At 45.2% G+C, this 20,208-nt stretch overlaps 1 protein-coding gene across 1 annotated transcript in view; it reads left to right on the forward strand.

Annotated features, from left to right (window-relative positions):
* The first annotated feature begins 15,775 nt into the window (after nt 1–15,775).
* Nucleotides 15,776–20,208, forward strand: part of crhr1 (corticotropin releasing hormone receptor 1) — a 43,329-nt gene continuing 38,896 nt past the window's right edge. Inside the window, exon 1 of the mRNA XM_041971899.1 lies at nt 15,776–16,085. Coding sequence (XP_041827833.1) covers nt 16,056–16,085 — 30 coding nt within the window. The 5' untranslated portion in view covers nt 15,776–16,055. The remainder of the gene's footprint in view (nt 16,086–20,208) is intronic.

Raw genomic sequence — 20,208 nt, forward strand, 5'->3', positions numbered from 1 at the left:
AGATCCTAGCAGTCCAGTCGTCACTATGACCAGGAAAGTAGGTCCTACAATGGCAGTCTTCACTAAGACCAGCAAAGTAGATCCTAGAACTCCAATCCTCACTCAGAGCAGGAAAGGAGATCCTAGACCTCCAGTCCTCACTAAGACCAGGAAAGTAGATACTAGAACTCCAGTCCTCACTAAGACCAAGAAAGCAGATCCTAGAACTCCAGTCCTCACTAAGACCAGGAAGGCACATCCTAGAACTCCAGTCCTCACTAACACTGGGAACGTAGATCCTAGAACTCCAGTCCTCGCTAAGACCAGGAAAGTAGATCCTAGAACTCCAGTCCTCACTAAAATAGTAAAGAAGATCCTAGAACTCCAGTCCTCACTAAGACTAGGAAGGTAGATCCTAGAACTCCAGTTCTCACTACGACCAGAAAAGTAGATCTCACATCTCCAATCCTCACTCAGAGCAGGAAAGGAGATCCTAAACCTCCAGTGCTCACTAAGACCAGGAAAGTAGATCCTAGAACTCCAGTCCTCACTAAGACCATGAAGGCACATCTTAGAACTCCAGTCCTCACTAAGACTGGGAACGTAAATCCTAGAACTCCAGTCCTCACTAAGACCAGGAAATCACATCCTAGAACTCCAGTCCTCAATAAGACCAGGAAGGCACATCCTAGAACTCCAGTTCTCACTAAGACCAGGAAAGTAGGTCCTACAATGCCAGTCTTCACTAAGACCAGCAAAGTAGATCAGAGAACTCCAGTCCTCACTAAAATAGTAAAGAAGATCCTAGAACTCCAGTCTTCACTAAGGCCAGGAAAACAGATCCTAGAACTCCAGTCCTCACTAACATAGTAAAGAAGATCCTAGAACTCCAGTCTTCACTAAGACCAGGAACGTAGATCATAGAACTCCAGTCCTCACTAAAATAGGAAAGAAGATCCTAGAACTCCAGTCCTCACTAAGACCAGGAACGTAGATCCTAGAACTCCAGTCCTCACTAAAACTAGAAAAGCAGATCCTAGAACTCCAGTCCTCACTAGGTCTAGAAAAGTAGATCGTAGAGGTCCAGTCCTCACTAAGACCAGGAAAGTAGATAATAGAACTCCAGTCTTCACTAAGACCAGGAAAGCAGATCCTAGCGCTCCAGTCCTCACTAAGACCAGGAAAGTATATCCTAGAACTCCAGTCCGCACTAAGACTAGAAACGTAGGTGCTAGAGCTCCAGTCCTCACTAATACCAGGAAAGTAGATCCTTGAACTCCAGTCCTCACTAAAACTAGAAAAGCAGATCCTAGAACTCCAGTCCTCACTAAAACCAAGAAAGCAAATCCTAGAACTCCAGTCCTCACTAAGACCAGGAAAGCAGATCCTTGAACTCCAGTCCTCACTAAGACCAGGAAACTAGATCCTAGAACTACAGTCCTCACTAAGACAAGGAAAGCTGATCTTACATCTCCAGTCTTAACTAAGACCAGGAAAGTAGATCCTACAACTCCAGTCCTCATTAAGAACAGGAAAGTAGATCCTAGAACTCCAGTCTTCACTAAGACCAGGAAAGTAGATCCTAGAACTCCAGTACTCACTAAGACCAGGAAGGTAGATCTTAGAACTCCAGTCCTCACTAAGACCAGGAACGTAGATCCTAGAACTCCAGTCCTCACTAAGACCAGGAAAGTAGATCCTAGAACTCCATTCCTCACTAAGACCAGGAAAGTAGATCGTTAAACTCCAGTCCTCACTAAAACAGGGAAAGCAGATCCTAGAACTCCAGTCCTCACTAAAACCATTGAGGCAGATCCTAGAATCCCAGTCCTCACTAAGACCAGGAAAGTAGATCCTAGATCTCCAGTCCTCACTAAGTCTAGAAAAGTAGACCCTAGAATTCCAGTCCTCACTAAGACTAGGAAAGCAGATCCCAGAACTTCAGTCCTCACTAAGACCAGCAAAGTAGATATTAGAACTCCAGTCTTCACTAAGACCAGGAAAGTAGATCCTAGAACTCCAGTCCTCACAAAGACCAGGAAAGTAGATCCTAGCAGTCCAGTCGTCACTATGACCAGGAAAGTAGGTCCTACAATGGCAGTCTTCACTAAGACCAGCAAAGTAGATCCTAGAACTCCAATCCTCACTCAGAGCAGGAAAGGAGATCCTAGACCTCCAGTCCTCACTAAGACCAGGAAAGTAGATACTAGAACTCCAGTCCTCACTAAGACCAAGAAAGCAGATCCTAGAACTCCAGTCCTCACTAAGACCAGGAAGGCACATCCTAGAACTCCAGTCCTCACTAACACTGGGAACGTAGATCCTAGAACTCCAGTCCTCGCTAAGACCAGGAAAGTAGATCCTAGAACTCCAGTCCTCACTAAAATAGTAAAGAAGATCCTAGAACTCCAGTCCTCACTAAGACTAGGAAGGTAGATCCTAGAACTCCAGTTCTCACTACGACCAGAAAAGTAGATCTCACATCTCCAATCCTCACTCAGAGCAGGAAAGGAGATCCTAAACCTCCAGTGCTCACTAAGACCAGGAAAGTAGATCCTAGAACTCCAGTCCTCACTAAGACCATGAAGGCACATCTTAGAACTCCAGTCCTCACTAAGACTGGGAACGTAAATCCTAGAACTCCAGTCCTCGCTAAGACCAGGAAAGTAGATCCTAGAACTCCAGTCCTCACTAAAATAGTAAAGAAGATCCTAGAACTCTAGTCCTCACTAAGACCAGGAACGTAGATCCTAGAACTCCAGTTCTCACTAAGACCAGGAAAGTAGATCCTAGAACTCCAGTCCGCACTAAGACTAAAAACGTAGGTCCTAGATCTCCAGTCCTCACTAAGACCAGGAACGTAGATCCTAGAACTCCAGTTCTCACTAAGACCAGAAAAGTAGATCTCACATCTCCAATCCTCACTCAGAACAGGAAAGGAGATCCTAAACCTCCAGTGCTCACTAAGACCAGGAAAGTAGATACTAGAACTCCAGTCCTCACAAAGACCAGGAAAGCAGATCCTAGAACTCCAGTCCTCACTAAGACCAGGAAGGCACATTCTAGAAGTCCAGTCCCCACTAAAACTAGAAAGGCAGATCCTAGAACTCCAGTCCTCACTAGGTCTAGAAAAGTAGACCCTAGAGTGTCAGTCCTCACTAAGACCAGGAAAGTAGATAATAGAACTCCAGTCTTCACTAAGACCAGGAAAGTACATCCTAGAGCTCCAGTCCTCACTAAGACCAGGAAAGTAGATCCTAGAACTCCAGTCCGCACTAAGACTAGAAACGTAGGTCCTAGATCTCCAGTCCTAACTAATACCAGGAAAGTAGATCCTTGAACTCCAGTCCTCACTAAAACTAGAAAAGCAGATTATAGAACTCCAGTCCTCACTAAAACCAGGAAAGCAAATCCTAGAACTCCAATCCTCACTAAGACCAGGAAAGCAGATCCTAGAACTCCAGTCCTCACTAAGACAAGGAAAGTTGATCTTACAACTACAGTCTTCACTAAGATTAGGAAAGTAGATCCTAGAAATCCAGTCCTCATTAAGATCAGCAAAGGAGATCCTAGAACTCCAGTTCTTGCTAAGACCAGGAAAGTAGATCCTAAACCTCCAGTGCTCACTAAGACCAGGAAAGTAGATACTAGAACTCCAGTCCTCACAAAGACCAGGAAAGCAGATCCTAGAACTCCAGTCCTCACTAAGACCAGGAAGGCACATTCTAGAAGTCCAGTCCCCACTAAAACTAGAAAGGCAGATCCTAGAACTCCAGTCCTCACTAGGTCTAGAAAAGTAGACCCTAGAGTTCCAGTCCTCACTAAGACCAGGAAAGTAGATAATAGAACTCCAGTCTTCACTAAGACCAGGAAAGTACATCCTAGAGCTCCAGTCCTCACTAAGACCAGGAAAGTAGATCCTAGAACTCCAGTCCGCACTAAGACTAGAAACGTAGGTCCTAGATCTCCAGTCCTCATTAAGACCAGGAACGTAGATCCTAGAACTCCAGTTCTCACTAAGACCAGAAAAGTAGATCTCACATCTCCAATCCTCACTCAGAACAGGAAAGGAGATCCTAAACCTCCAGTGCTCACTAAGACCAGGAAAGTAGATACTAGAACTCCAGTCCTCACAAAGACCAGGAAAGCAGATCCTAGAACTCCAGTCCTCACTAAGACCAGGAAGGCACATTCTAGAAGTCCAGTCCCCACTAAAACTAGAAAGGCAGATCCTAGAACTCCAGTCCTCACTAGGTCTAGAAAAGTAGACCCTAGAGTGTCAGTCCTCACTAAGACCAGGAAAGTAGATAATAGAACTCCAGTCTTCACTAAGACCAGGAAAGTACATCCTACAGCTCCAGTCCTCACTAAGACCAGGAAAGTAGATCCTAGAACTCCAGTCCGCACTAAGACTAGAAACGTAGGTCCTAGATCTCCAGTCCTAACTAATACCAGGAAAGTAGATCCTTGAACTCCAGTCCTCACTAAAACTAGAAAAGCAGATTATAGAACTCCAGTCCTCACTAAAACCAGGAAAGCAAATCCTAGAACTCCAATCCTCACTAAGACCAGGAAAGCAGATCCTAGAACTCCAGTCCTCACTAAGACAAGGAAAGTTGATCTTACAACTACAGTCTTCACTAAGATTAGGAAAGTAGATCCTAGAAATCCAGTCCTCATTAAGATCAGCAAAGGAGATCCTAGAACTCCAGTTCTCGCTAAGATCAGGAAAGTAGATCCTAGAACTCCAGTCCTCACTACGACCGGGAAAGCAGATCCTAGAACTCCAGTCCTCACTAAGACCAGGAAGGCACAGCCTAGAACTCCAGTCCTCACTAAGACCAGGAAAGTAGATACTAGAACTCCAGTCCTCACTAAGACCAGGAAAGTTGATCCTAGAACTCCAGTCTTCACTAAGACCAGGAAAGTAGGTCCTAGAACTCCAGTCCTCAATTAGACCAGGAAAGCACATCCTAGAAGTCCAGTCCTCACTAAGACCAGGAAAGTAAATCCTAGAACTCCAGTCCTCAATTAGACCAGGAAAGTAGATCCTAGAACTCCAGTCCTCACTACGACCAGGAAAGCAGATCCTAGAAATCCAGTCCTCACTAAGACCAGGAAAGTAGATCCTAGAACTCCAGTCCTCAATTAGACCAGGAAAGTAGATCCTAGAACTATAGTCCTCACTAAGACCAGGAAAGTTGATCTTACATCCCCAGTCTTCACTAATACTAGGAAAGTCGATCATAGAACTCCAGTCTTCACTAAGACTAGGAAAGTTGATCTTACATCCCCAGTCTTCACTAAGACCAGGAAAGTAGATCATAGAATGCCAGTCCTCACTAAGATCAGGAAAGGAGATCCTAGAACTCCAGTCCTCACTAAGACCAGGAAAGTTGATGTTACATCCCCAGTCTTCACTAAGACCAGGAAATTAGGTCCTACAATGCCAGTCTTCACTACGACCAGCAAAGTAGATCCTATAACTCCAGTCCTCACTAAGACCAGGAAAGTAGATACTAGAACTCCAGTCCGCCCTAAGACTAGAAACGTAGATCCTAGAGCTCCAGTCCTCACTAAGACCAGGAAAGTTGATCTTACATCCCCAGTCTTCACTAATACTAGGAAAGTAGATCCTAGAACTCCAGTCCTCACTAAGATCAGGAAAGGAGATCCTAGAACTCCAGTCCTCACTAAGACCCGGAAAGTAGATCCTAGAACTCCAGTCCTCACTAAGACCAGGAAAGTTGATCTTACATCCCCAGTCTTTACTAAGACCAGGAAAGTAGGTCCTACAATGCCAGTCTTCACTAAGACCAGCAAAAGTAGATCCTAGAACTCCAATCCTCACTCAGAGCAGGAAAGTAGATCCTAGACCTCCAGTCCTCACTAAGACCAGGAAAGTAGATACTAGAACTCCAGTCCTCACTAAGACCAGGAAAGCAGATCCTAGATCTCCAGTCCTCACAAAGACCAGGAAAGCAGATCCTAGAACTCCAGTCCTCACTAAGACCAGGAAGGCACATTCTAGAAGTCCAGTCCCCACTAAAACTAGAAAGGCAGATCCTAGAACTCCAGTCCTCACTAGGTCTAGAAAAGTAGACCCTAGAGTTCCAGTCCTCACTAAGACCAGGAAAGTAGATAATAGAACTCCAGTCTTCACTAAGACCAGGAAAGTACATCCTAGAGCTCCAGTCCTCACTAAGACCAGGAAAGTAGATCCTAGAACTCCAGTCCGCACTAAGACTAGAAACGTAGGTCCTAGATCTCCAGTCCTCACTAAGACCAGGAACGTAGATCCTAGAACTCCAGTTCTCACTAAGACCAGAAAAGTAGATCTCACATCTCCAATCCTCACTCAGAACAGGAAAGGAGATCCTAAACCTCCAGTGCTCACTAAGACCAGGAAAGTAGATACTAGAACTCCAGTCCTCACAAAGACCAGTAAAGCAGATCCTAGAACTCCAGTCCTCACTAAGACCAGGAAGGCACATTCTAGAAGTCCAGTCCCCACTAAAACTAGAAAGGCAGATCCTAGAACTCCAGTCCTCACTAGGTCTAGAAAAGTAGACCCTAGAGTGTCAGTCCTCACTAAGACCAGGAAAGTAGATAATAGAACTCCAGTCTTCACTAAGACCAGGAAAGTACATCCTAGAGCTCCAGTCCTCACTAAGACCAGGAAAGTAGATCCTAGAACTCCAGTCCGCACTAAGACTAGAAACGTAGGTCCTAGATCTCCAGTCCTAACTAATACCAGGAAAGTAGATCCTTGAACTCCAGTCCTCACTAAAACTAGAAAAGCAGATTATAGAACTCCAGTCCTCACTAAAACCAGGAAAGCAAATCCTAGAACTCCAATCCTCACTAAGACCAGGAAAGCAGATCCTAGAACTCCAGTCCTCACTAAGACAAGGAAAGTTGATCTTACAACTACAGTCTTCACTAAGATTAGGAAAGTAGATCCTAGAAATCCAGTCCTCATTAAGATCAGCAAAGGAGATCCTAGAACTCCAGTTCTCGCTAAGACCAGGAAAGTAGATCCTAGAACTCCAGTCCTCACTACGACCGGGAAAGCAGATCCTAGAACTCCAGTCCTCACTAAGACCAGGAAGGCACAGCCTAGAACTCCAGTCCTCACTAAGACCAGGAAAGTAGATACTAGAACTCCAGTCCTCACTAAGACCAGGAAAGTTGATCCTAGAACTCCAGTCTTCACTAAGACCAGGAAAGTAGGTCCTAGAACTCCAGTCCTCACTACGACCAGGAAAGCAGATCCTAGATGTCCAGTCCTCACTAAGACCAGGAAAGTAGATCGTAGAACTCCAGTCCTCAATTAGACCAGGAAAGCACATCCTAGAAGTCCAGTCCTCACTAAGACCAGGAAAGTAAATCCTAGAACTCCAGTCCTCAATTAGACCAGGAAAGTAGATCCTAGAACTCCAGTCCTCACTACGACCAGGAAAGCAGATCCTAGAAATCCAGTCCTCACTAAGACCAGGAAAGTAGATCCTAGAACTCCAGTCCTCAATTAGACCAGGAAAGTAGATCCTAGAACTATAGTCCTCACTAAGACCAGGAAAGTTGATCTTACATCCCCAGTCTTCACTAATACTAGGAAAGTCGATCATAGAACTCCAGTCTTCACTAAGACTAGGAAAGTAGATAATAGAACTCCAGTCTTCACTAAGACCAGGAAAGTACATCCTAGAGCTCCAGTCCTCACTAAGACCAGGAAAGTAGATCCTAGAACTCCAGTCCGCACTAAGACTAGAAACGTAGGTCCTAGATCTCCAGTCCTCACTAAGACCAGGAAAGGAGATCCTAGAACTCCAGTCCTCACTAAGACCCGGAAAGTAGATCCTAGAACTCCAGTCCTCACTAAGACCAGGAAAGTTGATCTTACATCCCCAGTCTTTACTAAGACCAGGAAAGTAGGTCCTACAATGCCAGTCTTCACTAAGACCAGCAAAGTAGATCCTAGAACTCCAATCCTCACTCAGAGCAGGAAAGTAGATCCTAGACCTCCAGTCCTCACTAAGACCAGGAAAGTAGATACTAGAACTCCAGTCCTCACTAAGACCAGGAAAGCAGATCCTAGATCTCCAGTCCTCACAAAGACCAGGAAAGCAGATCCTAGAACTCCAGTCCTCACTAAGACCAGGAAGGCACATTCTAGAAGTCCAGTCCCCACTAAAACTAGAAAGGCAGATCCTAGAACTCCAGTCCTCACTAGGTCTAGAAAAGTAGACCCTAGAGTTCCAGTCCTCACTAAGACCAGGAAAGTAGATAATAGAACTCCAGTCTTCACTAAGACCAGGAAAGTACATCCTAGAGCTCCAGTCCTCACTAAGACCAGGAAAGTAGATCCTAGAACTCCAGTCCGCACTAAGACTAGAAACGTAGGTCCTAGATCTCCAGTCCTCACTAAGACCAGGAACGTAGATCCTAGAACTCCAGTTCTCACTAAGACCAGAAAAGTAGATCTCACATCTCCAATCCTCACTCAGAACAGGAAAGGAGATCCTAAACCTCCAGTGCTCACTAAGACCAGGAAAGTAGATACTAGAACTCCAGTCCTCACAAAGACCAGTAAAGCAGATCCTAGAACTCCAGTCCTCACTAAGACCAGGAAGGCACATTCTAGAAGTCCAGTCCCCACTAAAACTAGAAAGGCAGATCCTAGAACTCCAGTCCTCACTAGGTCTAGAAAAGTAGACCCTAGAGTGTCAGTCCTCACTAAGACCAGGAAAGTAGATAATAGAACTCCAGTCTTCACTAAGACCAGGAAAGTACATCCTAGAGCTCCAGTCCTCACTAAGACCAGGAAAGTAGATCCTAGAACTCCAGTCCGCACTAAGACTAGAAACGTAGGTCCTAGATCTCCAGTCCTAACTAATACCAGGAAAGTAGATCCTTGAACTCCAGTCCTCACTAAAACTAGAAAAGCAGATTATAGAACTCCAGTCCTCACTAAAACCAGGAAAGCAAATCCTAGAACTCCAATCCTCACTAAGACCAGGAAAGCAGATCCTAGAACTCCAGTCCTCACTAAGACAAGGAAAGTTGATCTTACAACTACAGTCTTCACTAAGATTAGGAAAGTAGATCCTAGAAATCCAGTCCTCATTAAGATCAGCAAAGGAGATCCTAGAACTCCAGTTCTCGCTAAGACCAGGAAAGTAGATCCTAGAACTCCAGTCCTCACTACGACCGGGAAAGCAGATCCTAGAACTCCAGTCCTCACTAAGACCAGGAAGGCACAGCCTAGAACTCCAGTCCTCACTAAGACCAGGAAAGTAGATACTAGAACTCCAGTCCTCACTAAGACCAGGAAAGTTGATCCTAGAACTCCAGTCTTCACTAAGACCAGGAAAGTAGGTCCTAGAACTCCAGTCCTCACTACGACCAGGAAAGCAGATCCTAGATGTCCAGTCCTCACTAAGACCAGGAAAGTAGATCGTAGAACTCCAGTCCTCAATTAGACCAGGAAAGCACATCCTAGAAGTCCAGTCCTCACTAAGACCAGGAAAGTAAATCCTAGAACTCCAGTCCTCAATTAGACCAGGAAAGTAGATCCTAGAACTCCAGTCCTCACTACGACCAGGAAAGCAGATCCTAGAAATCCAGTCCTCACTAAGACCAGGAAAGTAGATCCTAGAACTCCAGTCCTCAATTAGACCAGGAAAGTAGATCCTAGAACTATAGTCCTCACTAAGACCAGGAAAGTTGATCTTACATCCCCAGTCTTCACTAATACTAGGAAAGTCGATCATAGAACTCCAGTCTTCACTAAGACTAGGAAAGTTGATCTTACATCCCCAGTCTTCACTAAGACCAGGAAAGTAGATCATAGAATGCCAGTCCTCACTAAGATCAGGAAAGGAGATCCTAGAACTCCAGTCCTCACTAAGACCAGGAAAGTTGATGTTACATCCCCAGTCTTCACTAAGACCAGGAAATTAGGTCCTACAATGCCAGTCTTCACTACGACCAGCAAAGTAGATCCTATAACTCCAGTCCTCACTAAGACCAGGAAAGTAGATACTAGAACTCCAGTCCGCCCTAAGACTAGAAACGTAGATCCTAGAGCTCCAGTCCTCACTAAGACCAGGAAAGTTGATCTTACATCCCCAGTCTTCACTAATACTAGGAAAGTAGATCCTAGAACTCCAGTCCTCACTAAGATCAGGAAAGGAGATCCTAGAACTCCAGTCCTCACTAAGACCCGGAAAGTAGATCCTAGAACTCCAGTCCTCACTAAGACCAGGAAAGTTGATCTTACATCCCCAGTCTTTACTAAGACCAGGAAAGTAGGTCCTACAATGCCAGTCTTCACTAAGACCAGCAAAGTAGATCCTAGAACTCCAATCCTCACTCAGAGCAGGAAAGTAGATCCTAGACCTCCAGTCCTCACTAAGACCAGGAAAGTAGATACTAGAACTCCAGTCCTCACTAAGACCAGGAAAGCAGATCCTTGAACTCCAGTCCTCGCTAAGACCAGGAAAGTAGATCCTAGAACTTCAGTCCTCACTAAGACCAGGAAAGTAGATACTAGGAGTCCAGTCGTCACTATGATAAGGAAAGTAGATCCTAGAACTCCAGTCCTCACTAAGACCAGGTAAGCAGATCCTAGAACTCCAGTCTGCACTAAGACCAGGAAAGTAGATTCTAGATCTCCAGTCCGCACTAAGACTAGAAACGTAGGTCCTAGAGCTCCAGTCCTAACTAAGACCAGGAAAGTAGATCCTTGAACTCCAGTCCTCACTAAAACTAGAAAAGTAGATCCTAGAACTCCAGTCCTCACTAAAACCAAGAAAGAAAATCCTAGAACTCCAGTCCTCACTAAGACCAGGAAAGCAGATCCTTGAACTCCAGTCCTCACTAAGACCAGGAAACTAGATCCTAGAACTACAGTCCTCACTAAGACAAGGAAAGTTGATCTTACATCTCCAGTCTTAACTAAGACTAGGAAAGTAGATCCTAGAACTCCAGTCCTCATTAAGATCAGGAAAGGAGATCCTAGAACTCCAGTCCTCGCTAAGAACAGGAAAGTAGATCCTAGAACTCCAGTCTTCACTAAGACCAGGAAAGTAGATACTAGAACACCAGTCCTAACTAAGACCAGGAAATCACATCCCAGAACTCCAGTCCTCACTAAGACCAGGAAGGCACAGCCTAGAACTCCAGTTCTCACTAAGACTAGGAAAGTAGATCCTAGAACTCCAGTCCTCACTAAAATAGTAAAGAAGATCCTAGAACTCCAGTCTTCACTAAGGCCAGGAAAACAGATCCTAGAACTCCAGTCCTCGCTAAAACCAGGAAAGTAGATACTAGAACTCCAGTCTTCAATAAGACCAGGAACGTAGATCCTAGAACTCCAGTTCTAACTAAGACTAAACATCTGCAGCTCATCCAAAACGTTGCTGCTAGCATTTTAACCAGGACTAAGAGATCTGAACACATCACACCAGTTTTGAAATCTTTACACTGGCTTCCAGTCAGTCACAGAATAGATTTTAAAACCCTTCTGATTGTTTACAAATCCCTCACTCAGGGATCCCCCCGGGTGGCGTGCTGGCCCTCGGCCTGTGGGGGTGGGGGGTATCCCTGCGCTCCTGGGCCCGGGGCCCTCTGCCCCGTCTGTCCCGGGCGGCCGGTGCTCGGGGGGGTCGGGGACTGCTGGCCTCGGCCTGCCGGGGCCGGTGCCCTGTGTCCGCGGGGGGGCTCCTGCTGGGGTCTCCTGCTGCTGTCTTCCTGGGCGGACGAGTGGTCGTCTCTGTGGACCGGTCGGGGTCTGTTGCCTACGGGGGGGCTGGTGGCCTGGGTCTCGGGACCGCTGGCCTGACTCTGGCCTCTGTTCAGGTGAGGTGGCATCTGCATGATCACTCTGCATGGTTACTCCTTCCTGAACGTCTCCACTCCGTATATTCGGTATGTTGACATAGTCTCTGCGTCGCCGTGTAGCCGAGTCCTCCAGCACATCCACACAGGTTTCTCTGCGCGTGTTCTTGAATACAGCAGTTTCACTTATATCTATTATCATATTTTTTTTCCTCAATATACCTTTTCTCTCTATTCTTATAATTATTCTTAAAATTTTATTATTATTTCTGTTATTATTATTATTATTATTACTCTTATTATTATTATTACTATTATTATTATTATTATTATTATTATTGTGATTATTATTATTGTTACTATTATCAACTAGTTGTGTAATGACCTACTGGCTAGGATGATCTTAAATATATATGTTGTAAGTAGTATGGATTACATGGTCTTTTGTATGATGTCTGAAGTCCCCACCCGCACTCCCCACACCCTTTCTGTCCCTCTCCCTCCCCTCCCTCTTCTCTCTCCTTTCTTTTCTCTCTCTCTCTCTCTGTCCCCTCCGGTCGAGTCCAGCATTAAGAGTTTGATTTAATAAAGTTTTTCATATCATCAAGAGGGACTTTATACATGTAGTATAAATCCCTGCTTGATAGAGTAAAATTGCCCTGCACCAGACGGCAGCCAGACATTCATTCTGTTTGCAACGATGCTGGACAAGACAGGTGAAAAAAAAAAATCTGTGATATGTTCAGAGAATATAAACCTAGCAGAGCTCTTAGATCCAAAGGCTCTGGTCAACTCGTCCAGACCAGAGTCCAGACTAAACATGGAGAAGCAGCATTTAGCTGTTATGCTGCAAACAAATGGAACAAACTGCCAGTGGAGATTAAACTTTCACCAAATGTAGACATTTTTAAATCCAGGTTAAAAACATTTCTTTTCGCATGCACCTATGCATGAAATCTGCATGTTAACTTTTTTTTAACTTATCTTGCTTTTAACCATTTAAATGTAATTTATTATTTTATTGTCTTTGCCCACACTGAAATTTTATTTCTTGCATTTTATCTGTTTTGTTTCATTAATTGCATTTCTTTTAATCTTTTAATCTTTTATTATTATTATTATTATTATTATTATTATTATTATTATTATTGCTTTCTGCACCCTGCTGAAATGTTTTATGTAAAGCACTTTGAATTCTCTTGTACATGAAATGTGCTATGGAAATAAATTTGCCTTGCCTTGCCATGCCTAAGACTAGAAAAGTAGATCATAGAACTCCAGTCCACACTAAGACCAGGAAAGTAGATCCTAGAACTCCAGTCCTCACTGAGACTAGAAAAGTAGATCATAGAACTCCAGTCCTCACTAAGACCAGGAAAGTAGATCCTAGAACTCCAGTACTCACTAAGACCAGGAAGGTAGATCCTAGAACTCCAGTCCTCACTAAGACCAGGAAAGTAGATACTAGAACTCCAGTCCTCACAAAGACCAGGAAAGCAGATCCTAGAACTCCAGTCCTCACTAAGACCAGGAACGTAGATCCTAGAACTCCAGTTCTCACTAAGACCAGGAAAGTAGATCCTAGAACTCCAGTCCTCACTAAGACCAGGAAAGTAGATCGTTAAACTCCAGTCCTCACTAAAACCATTTAGGCAGATCCTAGAATCCCAGTCCTCACTAAGACCAGGAAAGTAGATACTAGATCTCCAGTCCTCACTAAGTCTAGAAAAGTAGACCCTAGAATTCCAGTCCTCACTAAGACCAGGAAAGTAGATTCTAGAACTTCAGTCCTCACTAAGACCAGGAAAGTAGATCCTAGCAGTCCAGTCGTCACTATGACCAGGAAAGTAGATCCTAGAACTCCAGTCCTCACTAAGACCAGGAAAGTAGATCCTAGAACTCCAGTCCGCACTAAGACTAGAAACGTAGATCCTACAGCTCCAGTCCTCACTAAGACCAGGAAAGTAGATCCTAGAACTCCAGTCAGCACTAAGACTAGAAACGTAGGTCCTAGAGCTCCAGTCCTAACTAAGACCAGGAAAGTAGATCCTTGAACTCCAGTCCTCACTAAAACTAGAAAAGCAGATCCTAGAACTCCAGTCCTCACTAAAACCAAGAAAGCAAATCCTAGAACTCCAGTCCTCACTAAGACCAGGAAACTAGATCCTAGAACTACAGTCCTCACTAAGACAAGGAAAGTTGATCTTACATCCCCAGTCTTCACTAAGACTAAGAAAGTAGATCCTAGAACTCCAGTCCTCATTAAGATCAGGAAAGGAGATCCTAGAACTCCAGTCCTCGCTAAGAACAGGAAAGTAGATCCTAGAACTCCAGTCTTCACTAAGACCAGGAAAGTAGATCCTAGAACTCCAGTCCTCACTACGACCAGGAAAGCAGATCCTAGAAGTCCAGTCCTCACTAAGACCAGGAAAGTAGATCCTAGAACTCCAGTCCTCACTAAGACCAGGAAAGTTGATCTTACATTCCCAGTCTTCACTAATACTAGGAAAGTAGATCCTAGAACTCCAGTCTTCACTAAGACCAGGAAAGCAGATCCTAGAACTCCAGTCCTCACTATGACCAGGAAAGTAGATCCTAGAACTCCAGTGCTCACTAAGATCAGGAAAGTAGATCCTAGAACTCCAGTCCTCACTATGACCAGGAAAGCAGATCCTAGAACTCCAGTCCTCACTATGACCAGGAAAGTAGATCCTAGAACTCCAGTGCTCACTAAGATCAGGAAAGTAGATCCTAGAACTCCAGTCCTCACTATGACCAGGAAAGCAGATCCTAGAAGTCCAGTCCTCACAAAGACCAGGAAAGCAGATCCTAGAAGTCCAGTCCTCACTAAGACCAGGAAAGTAGATCCTAGAACTCCAGTCTTCACTAAGACCAGGAAAGTAGATCCTAGAACTCCAGTCCTCACTATGACCAGGACAGCAGATCCTAGAAGTCCAGTCCTCACTAAGACCAGGAAAGTAGATCCTAGAACTCCAGTCTTCACTAAGACCAGGAAAGTAGATCCTAGAACTCCAGTCCTCACTATGACCAGGAAAGCAGATCCTAGAAGTCCAGTCCCCACTAAGATCAGGAAAGGAGATCCTAGAACTCCAGTCCTCACTAAGACCAGGAAAGTAGATCCTAGAACTCCAGTCCTCACTAAGACCAGGAAAACAGATCCTAGACCTCCGGTCCTCACTAAGACCAGGAAAGTAGATCCTAGAACTCCATTCCTCACTAAGACCAGGAAAGTAGATCCTAGAACTCCAGTCCTCAGATCTTTACACTGGTTTCCTCCCTGTTCACAAGGACCTGAAGGGTTTAGGACCAGAATCCATTCAGGATCTTCAGTTTGATTATGGATGAACCAGATCCCTCAGGTCATCAGGGTCAGGTCTACTTTCTGTTCCCAGAGTCAGAACTAAACATGGAGAGGCAGCGTTCAGCTTTATTCTCCTCACATGTGGAACAAACTTCCAGAAACCTGCAGGTCTGCTGACTCAGCAGTTTTACGTCAGGGTTAAAACTTTTCTATTTGCTGCCTTTTATCAGAACAGCTGTTAATTCCCCACACTGGAACTTTATTTCTGGCTTTTATCTGCTTTATTTTAGATTTTTCTTTCTGTTTTGATTTCATTTTTCATTTTCTTTCATATTTCACTTCACTGGAAGAGAACCGATCCAGGAGACTCCCAGACCAGAGTTAGTTTCTTTAGTCCGAACCAGGTCCAGGTTGGTCAGTGACAACATTAAAACAACAAACGGTCTCTGCCACGAATCCTTTCATTATTAGTTGATTGATCAGTGATTGAATTTTTTTTATTTTCCATCTGAATCCATGGATCATGTGACTGATCACTGAGCGTGTGTGTGTGTGCGCGCGCGGGTATGTGTGTGCGCATGTGTCTCCCCTCCTCTGATTGGCTTGTGCTGTGCAGCATCCTCTGCTGCACGCGCTGCTTGGTCAGTGTGGACTCGCGCTTACAACGAGTCTACAAGGGAGATTATGACCGGGATAAACCCGGACCAGGACCAGAATACAACCGTTCTAACTAGTTCCGGCGCAGCAACATTGGAGCGGCTTGGTCGTCCTCAGTTGTGGGTCTGTGGCGTTAATCCGTCCCGCCACGGACCGACATGCGGTCAGACCTGAACCGGACAGGATCGTGCGACACGAGGCTCTGAACGGCTGGTCCGCCGCGTGCCAGAGCGCGCGCGTCCGATGGGATGTATGAATGATGAAGATCGAAAAACTCCTAAGTCAGGTAGGAGGGGGTGGCGCGTGCTGCTGCGTGTGTGTGTTTCTCAGGAATAAACATTGTAACTGATAATGGAGACAGACAGGGGCGTCGCGAGAAGTGAGGCTCTGGGGTCCCGGCCCGCACCAGCCAGGTTTCTATGATAAAAACCCCTCTGTCCACCTCGGCCATTTTTTACTGATCAGCAAACAGATAAATAATAACAATAACATGAATATGAACAACTTTATTGATCCAGAATGAAATTTTTGCCAGAGTACAGGAAAAAAATCTAACAATTATAAATAAATAAATAAACAAACAATAAAAGTACGAGAATTAGAAACCACTATACAGTGTCATAAGCAGCAGATAAATAAGGAATGCTGAACTAGATCGAGAGACATTCATTCATTTATTCATTGTCTGAACCGTTTAGTCCATTGCGGGTCGCAGGGAAGCTGGAGGCTAACCCAGCATTTAGCAGGTGAGAGGCAGGTACACCTGGACAGGTCACCAGTCCAGTGCAGGGCCGACACTGCAGGGAGAATCCAGGGTGACCACTTAACCTCACATCATGTGTGCGGATGGTAGGAGGAGCCAGAGAGAACCCATGCATACATGGGGAGAACATGTAAACTCCACAGTTGAGGTTCGAACCAGCGACATTCTTGCTGTGAGACAACTGTACACTTTAAAGGTCCCATATTATGCAAACATCATACGTGTGCTCATAGTTTGTGTATGAGGACCAGAAATGAGAAAATTCTGTCTCCTCTTTTCACTTGCTGAATGTGTGCTCAAATGGGTGAGTCTGAGATCCTTCCCTTTGTGACCTCACAAAGGGAAAGAGTGGAAATGAGGAGCCAAACAAAAAAACAACGCTGGTGAATCACGTGTTGGGGTAGCGAGGCGGCTTAAATCAAAAACCCAATATAACAGCTACTTTCCAAATTCAACTCAAAACAAGCCAGTAAAAAGCAAAACCAAGAATAACCAAAAGGGTGAACAAAAAACTGGCCAAATAATCTCCCATATAATGACAAAAGGTGAAGCAGCTCCAATATGTACAATTTAACCAAAAAGTACTATACACAACTACAAACCTAACTAGCCCAACACATCAACTACAACGGAGAAGCCAAAAGTGCTTTAAGTCTTACCAAAAAACAGAAAACAAGACTCATCAGTCAGTAAACCAAAATCTAAACACAAAGCCAAACAGTTTTAACACTGTTGGAAGAAAACACTAATCCTACCAGTCAAACACCACCAAATCCAAGCAAAGCACATGGTCACAAAATTCAGCAGCCAAGGGCAGACTGTCTGCAAACAGTTGCTGACGAGTCCACAGCTGCAGCTGGCTTTTATTTCCTCAAAGTGGGGCTGCAATGTTGATGATTGGCCAGCGAGTAACCAATCAGCCGGTAGAAGGCCAAGGTGTGTTGAGCATAGCCAATAGCTGATGGGTGATGGCACACAGGTATTTACATGCAAAACAAGAGGGTAATTAGAGAAAGGACAGGCAGCCGTAACAGTTTCCTCTGTTGCTGTTAGATGGTAGTCCATACCTGTCAGTGTGCCTCCATAGATCTTTGTTGTTAATTTTACTTTGTTAAAACCTTTTCCCTACACGAGTTCTTATGTCCATGGCTTTCTGACAGAATGAACAGGCCATACGGACCCAGCGGGGCCTCCCAACTGGTGAGCGGACTGGGGCAGTGTGCCTCTTTGATGGAAGATGCTCCCAAGAGGTTGCTGTTCTGGGGGTCCAGACTGGCGATCTGGACACCTCCTGGCAGACCCACGTCTCATGGATCTGCACTGACTGCAGCAGGAACCAGAAGGAAGGGAGGCTCCAGCTTTCCACCATTACCTCCATCTCCATGGTACACATCTACAGTGTCGCCTCCAGCTCCATAGTACACATCTCCAGTGTCACCTCCATCTCCACGAGTCAGTACTGTAGCAGTTGCTGAGTCTATGGTATAGAAGTCGCTGAGTCAATTGTATAGAAATTGCCGAGTTGGTACCGTAGAAGTTCCTGAGTCGGTGGTGTTGAAGTTGCTGAGTCGGTGGTGTTGAATTTGCTGAGTCGGTGGTGTTGAAGTTGCTGAGTCGGTGGTGTTGAAGTTGCTAAGTCGGTGGTGTTGAAGTTGCTGAGTCGGTGGTGTTGAAGTTGCTGAGTCAGTACTGTAGAAGTCGCCCCCAGCATCCATCTGATGGCTGCTCATCTCCTAGCTCCTCTTTCCTCAGTTCCATGTCTCCTTTCCTTTCTAATCATCTTTTCTCTCCATGTCCAGTACTGGACAGCTAGAGTAACTGGTTTAATAAACATGTGTCTGCTATGGTTGCTCCTCCCTGAGCTGCCACCTTACCGTGGTGGAGGAGTTTGTGCGTCCTGATGATCCTAGTGGCTATGTTGTCGGGGACTTTATGCCCCTGGTAGGGTGACCCATAGCAAACAGGTGTCTAGGGAAGGGACCAGAAGAGGCGCGGCTCCCTTACCCCGGTAGACGAAAGGGTAGCCTCCCTCTGCCTTCAGGTGGGGGGACGGGTCCTGACTGTTTGTGCTGTGTTGGAGAGCACTCCTTCCGGGGATCCCTCGTTCTGCTGGGGAACTTCAATGCCCATGTGGGCAATGACAGCGAGACCTGGAGGGGCGTGATTGGGAGGAACGGCCCCTCTGATCTAAGTCCTAGTGGTGTTTTGTTGCTGGACTTCTGTACTCGTCATGGACTGTCCATAACGAACACCTTGTTCAGACATAGGAGTGTCCACATGTGCACTTGGCACCAGGACACTCTAGGCCGCAGTTCAATGATCAAGTTTGTTGTCATGTCGTCGGACTTGCGGCCACATGTTTTGGACACTTGGGTGAAGAGAGGGGCGGAGCTGTCAACTGATCACCACCTGGTGGTGAGTTGGCTCAGATGGTGGTGGAGGCAGGCCAGGCAGACCCAAGCGTGTTGTGAGGGTCTGCTGGGAACGTCTGGCAGAGTCCCCTGTCAGAAAGATTTCAACTCCAATCTCCGGCAGAGCTTCAACCATGTCCCGGGTGAGGCGGAGGACATTGAGTCCAAGTGGGCTGTGTTCCGTGCCTCTATTGTTGAGGCGACCAACCAGAACCGTGGCCATAAGGTCGTCGGTGCCTGCAGTAGCGATAACCGCCAAACTTGGTGGACACCAGCAGTGAGGGATGCCGTCAAGCTGAAGATGGAGTCCTATCGGTCTTTTTGGCCTGTGGGACTCCAGAGCAGGGGCGTTTCCTGGACCTGGGAACATTAGGGGCTGAGCCCACACCCTCGTAAAGAAATCTGAGTGAACCAACAAAGTAAAAATGGCTTTTTACTTAAGCTTTCTTGAGCATTGTTTAAAGGCAAATACTGTAATATGTGCTTCAATATGTATTTATTTTCAATCCTAAACGTGACCATGTAAACAAGATCTCTAAACTTTTACTTTTCCAGACATCTGCTGTTTATCTCCACAACCTGCTCTTTAGTGCACATATTCTGCAACAAAACGATGAACGTGAACTGTTTTCAGTTACTTGCAATTTTCAGAATAAAGATGATGCTTTAGTATTTACTGTCTCTATCATCTCATCTGTCTCTTCCTTCTTTCCCTACAGGCTTCATCACTTGTTTTCCTTCCATCATTTCCCTTCTTTCCTTCTTTCACTTGTTTTCCATCTTTACCATTACTACTTTTTCAGTAGTATAGCCGAGTTTAAACTAGTGGTATACTCTGATTTTTCCTCCCAGTCTCGAACACCCCTGTCCTGGAGCAACATACAAGAACCACCAGCCTCATTAATACATAAAGTAAACACCCACACAAAGGTGAGATCACGAAAGACTGGTTTTTATTCCAAATATAAATGTAGCAACATAAAATGTAAAACACTCTTTAAAACTCTTTAACTACTGACGAGCCAGTGACCTGGAGGTAAACAAAAACATAGTAAATAAATTTATAATAAAGCTGTTTATTATTTATTTATATTCAAACTAAAGCAGCATCTAGAAACCAAACATCCAACACTGGGAAATCCGTTTCCATCTACTACAACACAAACGCATGCACGCGTGCGCGCACACACACACACACACAGCAGCGGGTAAACCAGCGAACCACGTAGACTTCA

Source organism: Melanotaenia boesemani, chromosome 2 (assembly GCF_017639745.1).
Source record: "Melanotaenia boesemani isolate fMelBoe1 chromosome 2, fMelBoe1.pri, whole genome shotgun sequence".
NCBI lineage: Eukaryota > Metazoa > Chordata > Actinopteri > Atheriniformes > Melanotaeniidae > Melanotaenia > Melanotaenia boesemani.